We start from the raw sequence: 18,517 nt of genomic DNA on the forward strand, positions 1-18,517 counted from the left end.
GCTTGCCCTTCCATAGCTCCGTGCAGCTTATGTACTGTAACAGTTCACAACTGATAGTATGTGACGTCCACATCAATACCTGTCCCTGCCCTTTTCTTGCCTTTAACCTTCGTGAAAGATGGCACCGGGGAAACCGTCTGGTTTTCTTTATCCACACCAGCTTGCTTAATGGCAGTTGGTTGAGTAACCTAGCCCGCTATGCAGCTTAAATAAAAGCATAGCAACACTCAGATATAGAACACACAACACGTCAAACCTCTAAGTGGATCGGCTACAGCAGCAGAAAACCAATAAGTCTGACAAATAAGTCTAATAAGGACAGGACAACACTTCAAGTAAATTTGACCAACAAAACATGTAGTGTGTTTACCACTTGCTCTTCTGTCACATGTCCAGTTGTGTTGTGTTACTTTTTGATACATATTTATGACAATTTATTATTGGCTGATTCCACTGCATGATACTGGGGGTGAGTTAGCCCCCAGTATCATGTGGTATCATAACTCACTCCTTCACATGCGAAACTTTCCTGTTCAAAATGCACTCCTACTTTTGAGCACCTCATGGCTCAGATCAAAGACAGGATGTGTGGTGGCATGCCGAATATGTTGTTCAGCTCGTGTGGTTGCCGTATTATTTCATAAATACTTGTGCAACCAAAAGCGCAGTCTGACCAACAGCACTGTACGCCCCTATGAAAACAGCCACAGAATCACAGCTACCAAAGAAACATTGGCCACGTCTCTTCAAATGTTTAGGCATTTCTTCTGACACTCAAACACTTTTTTAGCAGTCCAGTTATACAACTAGATATATTACTGAAGTGATGCACATAAAGTACTGTGCTCAGGAGTGCAATAGCAGCACCCCAGCAGGGAATTAAACCATTATCATTGAGTTACAAGCTCAGTTCCTTTACCATTATGCTACACTGCAGCTCCATGCTAGATAAATAGTGCTGGATGCCATATTGAGGGCTCGTGTGTATTATACTGTATCTCATATCATAAGGGAAATGCACGGAGGCCCTGAACAATTGACCCCGATGAAGCAATTGTTGCTGAGCAATAATAAATACATTTCCTAGAAATATGTGGAAAAACAATGTGGAAAAAAGAAAGAGCAACTGGTTCTGTGGAAACAGAATTGACCCGATCAGCAGAAAAAAGGCCCTTCCATAACCAACAATGTATCTGTTATGAACAAATAATTCTTCAAGTAATAAATAAAATAAAATAAAATCCTGTTCTGCCAGTGTGAGGGCTCCTTAGGACAAAGGGCGGGACTTTCACTTCAGTCATGTGACACACTGGCACTGACTCAGCCAGACTTTGTGGTTTGCAGTATAAACAGGGCTAGGTATTTTGAGTCAATGTTCAGTGTCTGTGGACACTAGACAAAATGGTGGCAAAATCCGTTCCGCCGATACAGGTCACCTTGCAACTCCACATCTGGGAGGTTCCAGTGGATACTCAAGATCATGACTCTCCTGTCTTGGCACCAAACAACCTCCCCACTACTGCCAGAACAGCACAGTCACGTGCCGTCTTCAACCTCAGACTAAAGGCCTATCTTTTCTGAGATCAGCCTGATTACACTTACTCTAACCTGCACTTATCCTCAATAAAATAAAACATCTCTAACCCTTACTTACCATATCATGATTACAATTGCCCCTTTAAAGAGTTATGTGGCCAGGAGTTCATTGTCTCTCAATGTTTTTACTTTGTAAGTCACTCAGGGCATAGGCATAGCATATTCACTCAGTGAGCACTTTATTAGGTAGACCTGTACACCAACTTGTTAATGCAAATATTTAATCAGCCAATCATATGGCAGCAACTAAATGCATAAAAGCATGCAGACATGGTCAAGAGGTTCAGCTGTTTTTCAGACCAAATGTCAGAATGGGGAAGAAATGTGATCTAAGTGGCTTTGACTGTGGAATTATTAATGGTGCCAGAATGGGTGGTTTGAGTATCTCAGAAACTGCTGATCTAGTTGTTTATGGATTTTCATGTACAACAGTCTCTAGAGTTTGCAGAAAATGGTTTGAAAACAAAAAACATCCAGTGAGTAGCAGTTCTGCATGCAGAAATTTGTTGTTAATGAGACAGGCCAGACTGGTAGAAGCTGACAGGAAGGTGACAGTAACGCAAATATCCACACATTATAACAGTGGTATGCAGAAGAGCATCTCTGAACACACAACGTGCCAAACCTATGTGGATAGGCTACAGCAGCAGAAGACTTAATATATCAAAAAAAATAGGTCTAATAAATGCCTAATAAAATGCTCACTGAGAGTATGTTGTTATACAGTAATTCATAATAGGACTGGTAGATCTGGTATGCATATTGAAAACACAATAATGGGTTCTACCGGGCTTCTTCAAATTGTTTATCAGTTATGGAATATGCACTGATATGGGATATCATTGAGCAGTACACCATCATTCATTCATTCATTCATTATCTTAACCCACTTATCCTGAACAGGGTCGCAGGGGGGCTGGAGCCTATCCCAGTATACATTGGGCGAAAGGCAGGAATACACCCTGGACAGGTCACCAGTCCATCGCAGGGCACACACACCATTCACTCACACACTCATACCTATGGGCAATTTAGACTCTCCAATCAGCCTAACCTGCAAAACCCACGCAAATACGGGGAGTGCTACCCACTGCACCATCCGTGCCGCCAGTACACCATCATCAGATTATAAAAAGAGACTGAAAATGTTAGTGCTTACAGCGATTCAACTTATATATTCCAATTCTAAATTGTGTACAAAATACTTCTGAGTGATGAGGCCCTTCAGCAACCAACAGCAGATGGTGGCCATTTACAGAGACTAAAGTGGTAAGCGACTTGCCTCCAGGATAGGGAGCTCCTTCTCTTCATTGTGCAGGAGGTGAGCCCTTGTTTTTGTGTTCAGCTTTGAATAATTTGCATATATGGCATCACTTCACTTTCTCCATCACCATAGCATTCAGCATTACAAATGGATAGATTGCAGGGTTGCTGAGATGATTTTAAATTCTCAAGTCAATGTGAAAGAAGCCAAAATCATGTATGGCCAGAAAATGGTGCCAAACATTTCGAGTGCCCTCAGCAAAGAACAAAATTTAAAAAACAACAAAACTCCCAAATTATTTCTTGCAAATCGTTTGTTGCTTAATAGTCAAATGTATAATAGTCAAATGTATGTTTTCTATGCTGCCTGGTTTTACGCATGAAGTCAGCTGACTCTTTGCATGAAGCCAGCTGACTCTTTTCTCCCAAAACACACTGCAAAATATATTAAATATAAATATATTTTTGATGAGGAAGCCTTGATTATTAGCAACTTGAAACAGCTGAAACAAGCGGCCTTTTGAAGGTGTTTCCTCATTTCTCAATTGCAAGTGATGACACATATCTGTATTTAGACACTTGCTAAGAAGTGATGCCTGAGCTTAGGAAGTAGCTATAAGGAATAAATATTTAAAAATCAGCAGCTGTTTCATTGCCATGCCAACCATCTTCCATGATGATAGCACCACTTTCCAATTATAAGCTTTACAAATGGCGTAAAATGTTATTGACTTTGAATAAATTAAAAAATCAACTCATTGAAAGCAACTGCACAGTTTGGCATTATTGGATTTATACATGTCTGCTATATCCGAGATTACATTTTTAAAGGCCTTTTTGTAATTGTGAATCTGTGTTTTCAACCATTCATAACGGACATTCCTTATACGCAAACAAGCAATGTGCTTCAATGCAATTACATTGTTACGTGCTTCAGCATATTTACATTGTTACACAGCAGATTGAAGGGATAAGGTCAGGCCGGTAAAAAAACAGGCATAACAGGTTTGTGTGTGGTATGGTTTTGGCTTGTATGAATTCAAAGCCTCTTGGGGGTGTTTTTCTGTCTTTCCCAGACTTGCCAGGGGAGAACATGTAAAGCACTATTTCAGTGGAAAAAAACACTTTAAAACTCTGAGCAGACTGTAGTTATGATTTATTTGAACTATTGCGGCATGGGCATATTTATGGTGACACCACTTTCACTTCACACTTTAGTCCACTTTATTAAAAACTGGAAGGAACAGCTATGAGATCATAAATGGTTGGCATTTATATAGCGCCTTTATCCAAAGCATTTTGTATTGTATTGTACAATTGATGCTTCTCATTCACCCATTCATACACACACTCACACACCAACGGCGATTGGCTGCCATGCAAGGCACCGACCAGCTCGTCAGGAGCATTTGGGGGTTAGGTGTCTTGCTCAGGGACACTTCGACACAGCCCGGGCGGGGGATCGAACCAGCAACCCTCTGACTGCCAGACGACTGCTCTTACTGCCTGAGCCATGTCACCCCAACTACTGTGACCGCATCAGAGCTAGTAATAATGCACTTTTGTGGATGGCACTTGAAATGTGCATTTTCTGACCTACAGAAAATAATGTTTGTGCTCTGTCTGGGCAAGATAAGTAAATGATACAGACACTGAGTGTGTAATAGGATTACAAATATTGACTTTGTCAACTTATATACTTTTAGATACAATTGTGTAATCAGTCAATTAAGATCACACATTTTATTTCTATTATTGTAAACACATAACTGTTTTTCTTGTAAGGGTTTTGTAAGCTGCACGACCCTTCCAATGTTTTACAATGTTAATAAACTAAGCTTTTTATATATTGGTGTTATGCTGTTGTTGTGTGAGTGCTATTGTGAATAAATGAAACATACTAATGACTTTTGCAGTCGTAACATAACCCCTGTTCATGTATTTTCAACAGAACATTTGAGATTTTTCCCAGCAATTGGCTAAAAGATCCAAAAAGACAAGACCCTCATAAAACACCTTTCAACAAAATAACCTCATAGTGTGATTTATTGTGCAATGAACAAATAAAAATAAGAAAGAATGATGGATTATTATGTGTTAGAGGCAGGAAACGGTAATGCTCTTTACAGCTATTGCAGTAACAGGGCACGGAGCCTGTTGTTCCGCGTGGTGTCTGATCTTGACTGCCCGTTGGGCGGTGGCAGAGAGGCAAGCTGCGGTTTTGGCGTACGCCCCTCCGAGAGAGTTTGCATTCTTCACTGTCGACAGCATCTTTGCGGGACTCAGGGGTGCTTCTATTTGGCGATGATGATGACGGGCGCGTCGGTGTAGGTGCCCTCCTGGCTCTCTGAGCTCTGGGAGGAGTCTGCGGGCGTGGCCGTGGTCTCCTCACTGCTCTGGCTGCTCTGGGACTCGTCCCCCTCCTCCTCGCTGGTGCTGGAGCTGGAGCTGTCACTCTCCCCCGCGCTGGCACTCTCCTCGGCCCCCGCGGGCTCCCCGGCCGCGGCCTCGGGTTCCAGGTCGGCCTGCCGGAAGGCGGGCTCCTTGGCCATCCCGCCGGCGGAGTCCAGGCCCTGGCTCTCCACCTCGGGTGTGCTGGCGTCCTCCTCCTCCTCCTCGTGCACCTGCAGGGCCTGCTTTCAGGAAGGGGGTCGAGACACAGACACAAATCTGTCACGGTCTGTTCAGTGCTGGAGCGTCTTTTAGGAATATGGGTTTCTACGTACTTTTCTTATTGGTATCTGTCGTTCACACTGTATTGTAAAAAAGCAGAAATATTTAATGGGAATAATGTTTTATTTCCAAATAGCAAAACTAAACAGTTACAAAGGTACAGTTTTAACCCATAACCCACCCAGCCACCCACCCTGAGGTCTCCCCTCAACCCTTTAGTTACAATCAATCAAGAAGAATATGTGGTTTCCCCCTGTTCATGAACCAAGCGGCTTATTTCTTATTTGCACTGCTGCAGATGACCACATATCCAGAGTGGATGATTTGGCTTTGTTAATTCTAGCAGTAGACATCTGAAGCAACACAATGTCATGAAAGTATGTGAGCCATTTTGTAGTAGTTAGATTATGGGGTGGTAGCCATCTCTGGGACAGAAGTTTCTTGGCAGCTGTAAGGCCACCTAGTAATAACTTGTGTTGCCTTTCACTTAGTCCTAACAGTGAGTCATCATTGAGGAGTTAATGTCTGAGATTAAAAATTAAAAAAAAAATTTTTTATATGAAATTAAGCCTTTCTGGGAAAGCTGCCACACATTTCCAAGCTTTCATACAGAAATTATAATACTCTACCTAAAAGTACTAAGATATATAATGAGGAAAACAGATGGCCTCAGTCTTCAGTGAGTTGGTGAATGCATGGTGACTTGGTACCTGTAAATGTATGTAACAGAATGAAAGTGGAGGAGTGGGATTACCTTGTACACTTTCAGGTTCTTCTCAATGTCGTTCCCGCCCTTGGCGTCGTACACAGGCGCCTTCTTGCTCACCAGGCCCATGCTCTCCACGGCCTTCTCCATGTCGTAGTACTTGTAGGGGGAGTAGCCCTTATTGATGCTGTTGCTCTCCACGTAAATGATGTCCTTCTTGTAGTTGCTGGGGTAGCCGAGGTTGTCCCCTCGGCCGCTGTCGGTGACGGGCTCCGGCGTGGTCTCCCAGATGACGGGGGGTTCTGTGGGGGGCTCGGAGGGGGATTGGGTGGGGGACTCAGTGGACTCCTCACTTTCGTCAGACTCTGTGTCCTGTTCTCAAAACAAAACGGCTTCAGTCAAGCTCCAGCAGAGCCCCTGACATGTCCTCCTCAGAACTGAGGGACATGAATCTACTACACTGTAACCTACACTACGAGGGACATTCAATAAAAGAAAAGTGTTTGTGAGGACATTTGTATTACTGTATGTCAAAATATGTCAAAATATGTTCCCCGCTGGGTTCAGGATATGAGCACAGTAGGTCATTGAAATGCTTGTAATTTTTAAGGTGTATTGAAACTGAGATTGCACAGAGATAAAAAATAAAATAAAAAATATTGATTGAATACTCATATTGCAGTAGCCTTTAAAAAAATGACTGTTTTGCAGCTACCTTTATAAAACTTTTTTTTGTCTGTTTCCTGAAAAATACATTCCCTTCTCGGTAACCCGCTATCGTTGCTCGCTTTTGTTTCATTTAGTTTCATTTTGACTTTTGTTTTCAGTTTGTCCTTTAATTTCTATCAAACACTGCTGACTATCTCACACTGAGCTGTCTACTAATGCTCCACCATTTAACTTTCTTTTTGTCTCTTAATATAATTCCTGCTCTTGCCTGGTCAGTCCATAACGTTCACGTACGCCTCACATATCTGAGGTTCTGCTGGACACACAGACACACAGACTGGGACTCTACAGGGTGACAGGGTTTAGTAACCAGCTCTGGTACTCACATTCTCATCTGTGTCCGCACTGTCATCTGATGCTGAGTCTGACTGCTGAAAGAAGAAGCGGAAAGTGGCATATTATGACCTATAGCCTCTTGTCTCTTCTCTATGGAAGTTGCCATTCCATGGAATTTCTCCATATTGCATTATAGCCATGCTAGTATGGTTGCAAAAAGGAATTGTTTTTGATGCTGTTGATTTCTTTCAATGTTGGCAATGGTCACAAAAAACTGTTTCTTTTTTCTCCAAGAGTGGAATTCTCAGGAACACAGTAATATTTATGAACATTTATGGACACTTGTGTGGGCATTTAGACTTTATTCATTTCCAAATTATAAGAGTTTCAAAATCGAATACATTTTGTTATAAATATCTCCCAGATGTTTGTCTGACACCCTCATTTAAATATTGATTTGAAATTGACAGCCAGCTGATGTGCCAACTTTTACGAGTGCTGTACATTAATGGTATGTTCATATTTGCGCCCTTGGTGCATATATCATTTAAAACTACAGTACTGTGCAAAGGTCCTAGGCACCTGTATAACATTCTGTACAGATAAGATTCTTTAAAAAATAATTCAATGAAAGGTCCTAAATATAAGTATTATACATTTTACACTACATTTTCGTAATTTGGCAGAATAGTTAAAAACTGAATCAAATCAATATTTTTTGTGACAGTTTTATTTCATACTGTAACAAGCATATTCAGGTTTTCTAATTGTATCAGCTGCAGTACTAATTATACTTTTTTTTTTTACCAGTTTATCGAACCTTATCAAATCCCTCTCCTCTGATCCCATTGAGATTAATTATGTAAGAGTTATCATAGAGCCAGACAAGAACTAAGCCTTATTGTCTGACCTACGATGCAAGCCAATTATGCAGAGAAGTCAAGTACACTTAAAATCTTTTTTTTTTTTCGCTTGTACATTCTATTACTGGAGGAGGAAGAGGATGAGGAAGAGACCTCTCACCTGTGCTTCATCTGAGCTGTCAGGACTCTCGTCAGACCCCACTGTCATAGTCTGGAACACAATTACAAGATTTGGACAATTTTTTCATCATCCTTCACTGTATATTCTGATCAAATATGCAAACTGCCAAATAAATACTCAAGTCCGATAATTATAACCAATTATAACCAACCAATTCCAAATAAACATGATAAATGGATTTTTCCTCCATTAACTCCATTAAAGGAATTCTACATATCGTTTTTCTCCATTTATCAACATAGAATTATGGTGATGGGTTTCGAATGAACTTGACCAATTACAGACTTAATTTTTGAGATCTGGAAGAGCGACAGTATCTACAGCTGAATTTCTTTTCTGACTTTCTTTGTTCAAAAATGATAAAATGCAGACACTGAAAATATGCAGGTTTCTGTGAATTCTTATGATTAAACACGTTGACGTTTGAACATGTTCACTGTGCCTGCACTCAGGTGAATGTGTGCCTCTTACCTGTGGCGGTGCAGCATTCTGAAGCATGGGGTCTGCTTTCAGCCTCACCTGCATGGCAGGACACAACACACTTTCAGCACACTTACTGTACTTATATGAGGACACAACACACTTTCAGCACACTTACTGTACTTATATGAGGACACAACACACTTCCAGCACACCTTACTGTACTTATATGAAGACACAACACACTTCCAGCACACCTTACTGTACCTATGTCAGGACACACACTTTCAGCACACCTTACTGTACTTATATGAGGACACAACACACTTTCAGCACACTTACTGTACTTATATGAGGACACAACACACTTTCAGCACACTTACTGTACTTATATGAGGACACAACACAGTTCCAGCACACCTTACTCTACCTATGTCAGGACACACACTTCCAGTACACCTTACTGTACTTATATGAGGACACAACACACTTTCAGCACACTTACTGTACTTATATGAGGACACAACACACTTTCAGCACACTTACTGTACTTATATGAGGACACAACACAGTTCCAGCACACCTTACTGTACCTATGTCAGGACACACACTTCCAGCACACCTTACTGTACTTATATGAGGACATGACACACTTAGGACACCTTACCAGTATGAGGTCACAACACACATCTGTGAGAATACAGTGCACTTTCACTATACTCAGAAGACCATGGCCTCTCTGACCAAAATGATTGAATGCTTCATGATGCTCTTTTAAGTTTAGTCTCTTGCCCCACATGCAGTGACATCAAGTCATCAGATCTGGGTCAAATACGTCATTGTTTTGGATTCAAGGGCTTTTCTACTCTTTACTGAGCTTGGCTGGTGTATTGGAATCTATGAAATATGCTCCAAAAATAGCACACCATGTCTTTTGGTCCTCTTAGTTGGCTCAATTGCACCATGCAAGATCAATCAGGAACAGTACTTGCTGCAGCAGCAAGAGGCCATGTCAGGGGCTTACAGCTTAGTCATTGGTAAGAGTCTCGGAGAGGGGCGGTTTGCGTAAGTGAGACATGTTCGTCGCACCACCTGTCGCAATTGAACCACTTCCCTGTGCATCCAAGTTTATCTTTGAACCTGCTGAACAAAACTGCTCAATCTTGGTTTTAAAACCGTTGGTAGCTGTATGACCGGTTAGACCAGCTCCATACTCAACGTGGTTTGACCAGCTCAAGCTATGTTTTGAAACAGCTGGTAGCTGGTATTTAAAGCTGGTCATAGCTGGATTATATACCAGTGTATGCTTCGCATTATCACAGGAAGAAATAAGAAAGTAGAGCAGCATGACTGAGAAGTAATTCTGTTTTTTTGTCAGAAACGTCTGATGAAAACCTTTCATAATGCAGTATGGCATGAAAAGAAATGTACATGTGCACAAGAGCAGCAGAAGCTACAGAAAAGTAAGTACAGTGTTTACTGGACAGATAAAAAGATGAAACAAATCTGGTACAGTGTATTTAAAGAAAGGTGGATAAACTTTCTTTAAATCACGCCACAGAAAAAAATTCTGGAGAACATTTCTGTTGGAAGTAAGATAAATATGATGGACGAATAAACAAGCCAACTGTGTATTCTTGTGTGTCTTTGTTTTGTTTCCTTGGTAACCTGACAGCCTGACGGTACTTTTTAACCACGGAGCAAATAGGAAGGCCAAAAAACGCAAACTCACCACTTCCTCTGAGCTCTCTGAGCTACTGACCGAGCGTTTCACCTGCAAGAGGAGACATTATATGAGATAAGAAAGGATTAGGCAAGATAAAATAAGCAAAGCTACCAGGGGGAATTTGGAATGCGGCCATCTACTTTCTGTTCACAGACATTCAGATTAATAAATCAAGAAATTAAAAACAAGACAACAACCTGGATCAAAATCAGCATAGCCAGGTGGGATGTTTTGCAGGCTGTGTCTTCTCAGCAGTAAACACTGATCATTGTTATGGATCAGTCTTTACTAATGAGAAGGTTAAAGACTGTATAAATATGTGGCTATAATTTGAATGTTCCATCCGTAGAATAGGAAGTTAACAATTTTCCACCAAGTGCAAAACTCCACGGTAAAGTTCTGGGGCATTCCATGGGGGTGAGAACATTGTCTCTGTTAGGCTGGTGAAACACTTCCATGAGTTGTGCTAGCCACAATATAAAGACACGAGCAATGGATTGTGGATTGTGCCACTATCAATGATTTGCTTTGTACTTACCGGGTGACAGAAGACTGTGGCAAGAAGGACGAGGAACACTATCACAGTTTTCATTGTCTCTATTATTTACCTAGAAAAGAGAGAAACAGGAAAACTACAGTGATGTATGTCACCTCATAATGCGCTAATCAATAACAGCTTTAATTAAACCCAGGGAAAGCCACATGCTGCGGTTCTTCTGCTCTGAGCAGGAAGCACATAGATGGGAGCTGACTGAGGCTGGAGCGAGCATGCTTTGGCAGGAAAGGACATGGGTTTACTGCTAAATGCAACCAGCTTTCTCTGTTCATGCCCTGGTTGTTTTCTTTGTAAAACCTAACTGCATAACACTAAGTATAAGCTCAGCTATATGTACTTATCTCTGCCTATAATGATCTCTTCAAGTATATAATCCGCACAGTTAAATATGGATTCTTGCAAACCACAGTCATTAAGGAATCAAAAATAAAAGTTGTGCATTTTATTTTAGCTTCAAGGCCGACTTCTCATTAAAGCCTTCAAAAGAGAATGATGTGCTCTTAAATGTGTTGAAAAATCCCCAAAACACAGGGTACAGTGTGAAAGAAAAAAAACAAACACTTTTGCCAGAAGCAATTCTTTCAAGGCTGGGCTTTAACAACACAAATACGTATGTCAACAAGTGAGTTTGCTGTCGCTATTGTTATTTGTTTACTGTAGACTGTCATTTGAAGTTTCGTTCTTGGAAGGTATGGAAACTAGCCATGGTTCATAAAAAGTTGTCCACAGCTTCCTATTCCTCCGAGGTCAGTGTTCCCATTCAACACCAAAAAAAGTCAGGGTGCTGATCTGTGGTCTTCATTTCACAGCAGTTCAATAATGATCACAATTTATCAGCGGGGATCAGGAACCATACAGTTCTGCATTTCCCACCAGTGTGTGTGTGCGTGTGAATTTTGAACCCTCACACTTCACTGATAAGAAAGTACTGTATAATACTGAGGACTATTCACACACCCACAAACACACACGCACACAAATGTAAAAAGATTTCCAGATGCCATCGGTCTAAGACCAGAATAAATCTGTCAGTTCCCAGATTTGTTCATACAGCATGCACCTAATATCTGATGCAAACGTCAAACGAGCACATTAAATCAATTCAAATTAAAACCAGTCCATAATACTTGTGAGCATTCTTGTTAAAATACACCGCATGTACACTAAAGTAGCAGGTGCACTCCAATACAGCACAGCAATCTCTCTCTTCATATCATATTATAAAAAAGTATGTGCACAAGCATATTTATTTTCTGAAATGATGAAAAAGCAGTACTTTACCCCAAGGCCTCGCTGGTAAAAATGGATTGGAGTGTGCTGGGCTGCTGGGTTCCCTGAGGGGCCGGACGAAGGGATGCTGTGGTTGTGATGATTCTGGAGGAAACCCGTGGGTCTGCCTTTTAAGCCCTGCCGTGTGCGGGAGCAGCCAATGACGGCGCGGGATGCTGGGATGTCATGAGGTTTACCACCCCTGTCCCACCTCTCCGCTCCCACTCTTCCTGTGGTTAGTGTGGCCGAGTCGACGCTAACATAAACCAATTGGTACAACATGTTTAAAAAAACTAAAAACCATCTCCAGTTACCCCAATGCAAAAGTCAGATTAGCATTATTTTTGCCCGGGTTCATCCTACAACCTACATCTTTTCAAACAATAAGGGAGATGAGTAAACATGAAAATAATAGTGGAATGCTTTTGTTGTCTGTACCACTCACAAAGAATGGCAGTTAGAGCATCAAGTGAGATGCTTCATGATGCTTGAGGCTCACCAATTAGAGCATTCATGGCACTTCAGACAGCACAAGGGTGTAATTATTATGGTATAATATTGACAACTTTTAAAAATACCTTTCTGTGTTTTGAGTGAAAGTTGTTCAGACAGTTTTGCATTCCCCCCATTATAGAGGAATGATTGTGCACGTCTTAAAGCAAATGCCTGGTATTAGCAGGAGTTAGTCCTCAAATGTTTTCCCCGGGCAACAATTAAACAGTCTGGGTATGTTTGTATATTTTATAGAAGCAAAACACCCCTCACTCAATATTGTAGTTTAGTGTAATGGCATAAAAAGTTCAATTTCTTTTAGCTTAATTGGATTAATCTTAGATACATTTAGCATCTAATTAAATTATTTCTACTTCCATAATCAGTAAAGCATACTATAGCATTCCATAAATAAAGGTATATATTACAGCACAATGAATATGTTGTGCTTTTTTAATAGCAAGATCACATGTGACACAGAGTCAGGCGACAAAGACGGAACTAAAAATGAAGTAGTTCCTCGCCAAAGACATATCCACTGTATGGTGTATGCCTTGGGGCTTTTCGCATTAGATACGTTGGAAGATGGAAAAAGTGTGTTTTTGTCTTGTGTCATGTCACAACAGTGCAGTCTGAAGCTCCTGTCTGGAATTTGAAATAGTTTCCTCTGTTGCCAAACCACCAGCTGCTTATGAGGAGATGAACACAAAGATACTATATAAGACCATCACAGCACCTACGGTTAAACCCCTCACCTGCATTCACAATGAAGCAGTAAAGAACATGATGCCACTCGTTTATGAAAGGAACATGATTTAGGAACATGATTCAGGAGGTCTCTCGCGTGGCAAGATAAAAACATTTGCTTTGACTCCCTTTTGAACATGTGAAATACTGTAGTAACAGGGCTCCTATTCAAACTCACAGCAACTGTCTTGAATAACAACATTATACAACCTATTTCAAGGCAATCTCCAGAGATGCTACATTGAATAGTTCTACATTACAGATTGTGAATTTGCTTTGAGTAGCTATTATTATTATTATTATTATTATTATTATTATTATTATTATTATTATTATTATTAGTAGTAGTAGTAGTAGTAGCAGTAGTAGTAGTAGTCATAGTGACATTGTTATTATTTGTGTTTGAGTACTCTACTATATGCCCTGGTCATGAACATCCTTCTAAAAAACTGTTTTTCTTCAAAGCTATAAAATGCAAAAGCTGATCAAGTGCATCCCGCATTAGCAAAAAACATACATACACACACATACATACTGTATACACACATACATACATACACAAACATATATACTGCACACACACATACATACATATACACACACATACATACACACACATAAATACATACACACATACATACATATACACACACATACATACTGCACACATACATACATACACATACACATACAGTACAGTGGCATGCGGAGGTCCTGCCCCACCCTGCCTGCCACACCAATCTCTCTCCCTCTCCCGCTGGGCCGCACCATCGACAGTGCCCGACTGAGAGAGGCGATTATTTGCCAGCCGTATATTGCTAGCCGCGAACAGTTGTTTGCACCCGGCAATCTAGGCTGCATTAGAGCTGCTAGAAAGGCTCCTTCCCTTCATTCGGGGATTTCGGGAAACCTCCCATCCCTGACGCAGAGACTAACCCCTGCGCTTATTATTTTCCAGGAATGGAAACCGAGGACAACCACCCGCGGCCTGCCTGATCCTTGGATCCTTCCTCCACTGCTGCCTTCCTCTGCCAGCCTGCCCAGCCTACAGCAGCGTCACAGCCTTTCCCCAGTATGGCTTCATAAAATAATATGGGTTTATAAAATAATAACATGGGTTTAGTGAATAGTAGGGCATGGGTTACAACTAAATGCGGACTTGGTGTCTCATTTATCCTACCTCTCCCGTGTCATGTGTCACACTAACCGCATTAGTTTACTGGAACACGATAAAAATACAGGGACAAAATGGTGGCCAGCTCACGATAGCACGTCAGGGCAAGGTGTTTTATTGTGCTGATCCCACAAATCAAAGGAACCAAAGTGCAACATTTACAGAGCAGCAGCAGGATGTAAAGCATATACAAAATAATAACGAAATAGAAAATATATACCATCATTCCAGTGATGAGGATGAACACAAAAATGATCTGGGCTTAACTTTAGTTGGAATATTGGGGGAATCAGAATTTTTTTAAAGAAAGGCTATGAAATGGCCATTGGCGGTACAGTTATTCATTGATAACATAGCGGCTTTTCACCGCTTACGATATGCACTCATTAGGTATTTATTAGACTTATAGGTCTTCTGCTGCTGTAGCCTATTCACTTAATGGTCTGATACATTCTGTGTTCAGAGATGCTCTTCTGCATACCACTGTTGTGATGCAAGTTTACTTGTATTACTGTCACCTTCCTGTCAGCTGTGACCAGTCTGGCCCTTCTCCTTGGACCGCTCTCATTAACAAAGTGTTTTTGACTGCAGAACACTGAAGAAACTGTTGTGTGTGGAAATCCCAGGAGATCAGAAGTTTCTGAGAAACCCCCCAACAGTCATTCCATGGTCAAAGATTAGATCATATTTCTTCCTTCTGACATTTTGTCTGAACAACAGCTGAACCTCTTGACCACATCTGCATGCTTTTATGCATTTAGTTGCTTCCACATGATTGGCTGATTAAATATTTGCATTAACAAGCTGGTGTTCAGGTCTACCTAATAATGTGTTCACTGAGTGTATATTATTACAGCGCATGATCAGATAAAGTTCACCTGCCAACTTGTCACGTCTGCCTAATTAATCTCATCTAGCAAGCAGCCTGGTGGCAGGTCAGTTTCAGAGCATAAGGTACCATAGTTACTGACACAGGCTTTGTGTGATCCTTGTATTTGGAACTGAAAATTCAGGATTTTCCTACATTTTGATTTAGTAGGTCCGGATAACAGGTTAATTCTGGTTTCTGGAATGGACGCCAGCTCCAGAAACAAGTGCATTTAAATAGCTAAATATTTACTGAAACATCTCAGGTCACATTACATTACCATGTTTTTCATTGTACAGTCTTTTGTCTATGTACTTCAAGTTTTCGTGTTTGGGTACACTCCCCGTAGTCACCCTGTCAGTTAATTCATTCAATCTTATTTATTTCACCTGTGTTTCCCACACCTGACGGCCATTCCCTCTTGTCACCGGTCTTATAAAAACCCCTCTGTTTGTCTAGTAAATGGTAAATGGTTGGCATTCATATAGCGCCTTTATCCAAAGTGCTGTACAATTGATTCCTGTTACGATTCCTGTTTCGACTTCCGTCTTTAACGTATTCCTTCTGTATAGTATTGATCCGTAGTTTATCAACCTGTTTTTGTTTTTCGACATCTGCTTCTGGATTTTGTTTCGGCCTGATTTGCCCGCTTGTTTTCGATCCTTCGCCTGTGACCACGACTATGATTTGGATTATCCTTTGATTATGATTTGCTTATTCCCTGCTATTCCTGTTTGCTGGCTACTGAACTCTGCCTGTCTGACCTGCCTTTATTTTAATAAAGACTCTTTATGAAAAGCAAGGCCTTCGTCTCACATCTGGGCCTGGCACTCTACGAACCTGATAGCAATCAATCAAGACTGCTTCCTTTATGGTACACCAACAAAACATCCATCATGACACTGTAACTTGAAAATGCAACTTGTCCTCACTCAAACAACAAACATACTCACTGCAAATTGACCAGCTGCATTATTGTGGTGGATGGTTGTTGGGCTATAGGCTACATCTGGTGTCCCGTGGCTTCTTTGTGCCGAAGATAAACCACAGACAAGTTGGCCGCCATTTTTATGACCTTCCACAAACCCATTCCAGTGCCCTAATCCCAGTCTCATTGGACCCGTGCTGCAGTCTTCAAAAATGGAAATAATTAAAAGAAAAAACTTCAGCTGAACCGCTACATTGCTTAATAGAGCTGATGTCATTTTTTTATTTTCAAGCCAGCACAGAGCTGTAGTATCAAGTACAGCTAAAGCCATTAATCTCTGTGGTCATTTAGTTTGGAAATAACTTTACTCTCCTGGCATATATGCATTATGTATATTCAGTCTCATTTTTAAATAATATTGAATTAATTCTAGGCTTACTAAACCAATTTGAGGCTTTAAGGCTGTAAACTGTGGTATTATGCTACCTATTAAACAATGTAATAAATGAAGGAATAATCAAGGAGTGTAAAATGACCAAGAATCTCTGTTTATCAGCTCCAAAACAGTAGTAAAATATAATAAAATATAAATATTCTGTAAGGGCATGCACTGTTGAAAGCTGTCAAATTAATTAATTTTTCCATAAGAAAATCTAGCTAAAGGGCAATACTGTTTGTATTGTATGTATAGAGTGATTTAAAAAAATAATAATAATTTGCCAATAAAAAAATTAGAGGACACAAATAATGTTTGTCCCGAAAAAAGGATGATTCAAGAACCAGAAAATTCCCCAAGGATGACAGTTGGAGAATTGCAGAAATTGGTTGCAACTTGACACCAATTCTCCAAAACCACGAAGTCCATCAAGAATGCTTGCCCAGAAGGCCTCTGTTGTTACTAAACCACAAACAAGTGCCGACAGTTTGCAAACGTCTTTGGGACTTTGATTGAAACCAGGTTTTATGATCGGATTAGACAAAAATAGAGCTTTTTGGTCACAAATACCAGAGGCTTGTTTAGTAGAGAAATATGCATGGTCCTGCTGAACATGCTGAAAAGAACCTTGGCATCACTGTGATCAATAATAACTATATTAATAATAATAATAATAATAATAATAATAATAATACACAATGCCAAAAGACAACACAGTACTTAACATGAATTATACCATGGCACTGAAAAATAATATCTTGACAAAAGGAGGGTGCACAATAATTGTAAATGCAGGGATTTAAATAATTGTAACACACATTTTTCAGGGATAAAATTGATTTGGTTTTAAAGATTTCTTTCCTCTGAGCAATGGTATCATCATAAGATTATATAATTCTCTTATATTACTGAGCATCGAAAATGTTTGAAAAACAATTAAGTGAATTTTATCCAGCATTTTTTGTTCATTTGAATTGAGAGAGCCAACACACACACACACACACACACAGTTGAACTAAATCCAGGCCTGCATCACAAGTTCAGGGCTGCCCAACTCCGTTCCAGGAGATGCACCACCACGTAGCTTATCGCTCCAACCCTAATACAGCTAACCTTATTTTCAACAGTTAGAGATCTGGTTGAGCTGCTAATTATTAGAATAAATCAGGCGTGTCAAATTAGAGTTGAAATGAAAACCTATAGGATGATAAATCTCCATGAGTTGGGCAACCCTGCCCAAGTTCATGTCTTCAGATCAAGGCAATGCAATTATTAAATTAGTCATTTACTTTCACCAAGATTAACCCCTTAAGCTTGAAAATGACATACCCAAAATATAATAGTTACTATTCTTGGACCCTTTTGATTACAGGGATAATCCTAGTCTCTTCAAATTGGTAACCCTTTGGGTCAGAATTACGCCAAATATTACTAAAACAAAGTTACAGAAGCTGAAACACAGGGAAGGTGAAAGCTTTGAAATCTGAAAAGATTTTGTGTTTTTGAGTAGGTACAGATTATTCTGGCTGTGGACTTAGAAACGCACTGGAGCCACAGCCACAACACTAGACAAATCTGATGCCAATATCACAAAAATTAGTTTTCCAAAAAGGA

The 18,517-nt window shown here is 40.4% G+C and overlaps 1 protein-coding gene across 3 annotated transcripts; it reads right to left on the reverse strand.

Moving 5' to 3' along the window:
- Window positions 1-3,998: 3,998 nt before the first annotated feature.
- Window positions 3,999-12,355, reverse strand: spp1 (secreted phosphoprotein 1). Of its 3 annotated transcripts, none has more exons than XM_061215606.1 (8): window positions 12,271-12,355; window positions 10,972-11,041; window positions 10,440-10,481; window positions 8,759-8,806; window positions 8,267-8,317; window positions 7,294-7,335; window positions 6,287-6,610; window positions 3,999-5,495 (listed from the first exon to the last, which is right to left on the reverse strand). In XM_061215606.1, exons 2-8 carry the CDS (start codon window positions 11,023-11,025, stop codon window positions 5,154-5,156), a joined length of 903 nt encoding a protein of 300 aa, XP_061071590.1. In that variant the 5' UTR covers window positions 11,026-11,041; window positions 12,271-12,355; the 3' UTR covers window positions 3,999-5,153. The 3 variants fall into 3 exon arrangements, with proteins under 3 accessions (XP_061071590.1, XP_061071589.1, XP_061071588.1); XM_061215605.1 differs by having other exon boundaries at window positions 3,999-5,492; window positions 7,294-7,338; XM_061215604.1 differs by having other exon boundaries at window positions 7,294-7,338.
- Between the last annotated feature and the right edge of the window lie 6,162 nt (window positions 12,356-18,517).

The sequence above is a fragment of the Conger conger genome, chromosome 12, assembly GCF_963514075.1.
Source record: "Conger conger chromosome 12, fConCon1.1, whole genome shotgun sequence".
In the NCBI taxonomy this organism is placed as follows: Eukaryota; Metazoa; Chordata; class Actinopteri; order Anguilliformes; family Congridae; genus Conger; species Conger conger.

Excerpts from the sequence above, each read along its gene's own strand:
- spp1 (XM_061215604.1), bottom strand. The coding sequence starts at position 11,025 with ATGAAAACTGTGATAGTGTTCCTCGTCCTTCTTGCCACAGTCTTCTGT. Across the intron at positions 10,482-10,971 it reads CCACAGTCTTCTGTCACCCG|GTGAAACGCTCGGTCAGTAG; the intron begins GTAAGTACAAAG and ends CTCCTCTTGCAG. Across the intron at positions 8,807-10,439 it reads CAGAGAGCTCAGAGGAAGTG|GTGAGGCTGAAAGCAGACCC; the intron begins GTGAGTTTGCGT and ends CCTGCCATGCAG.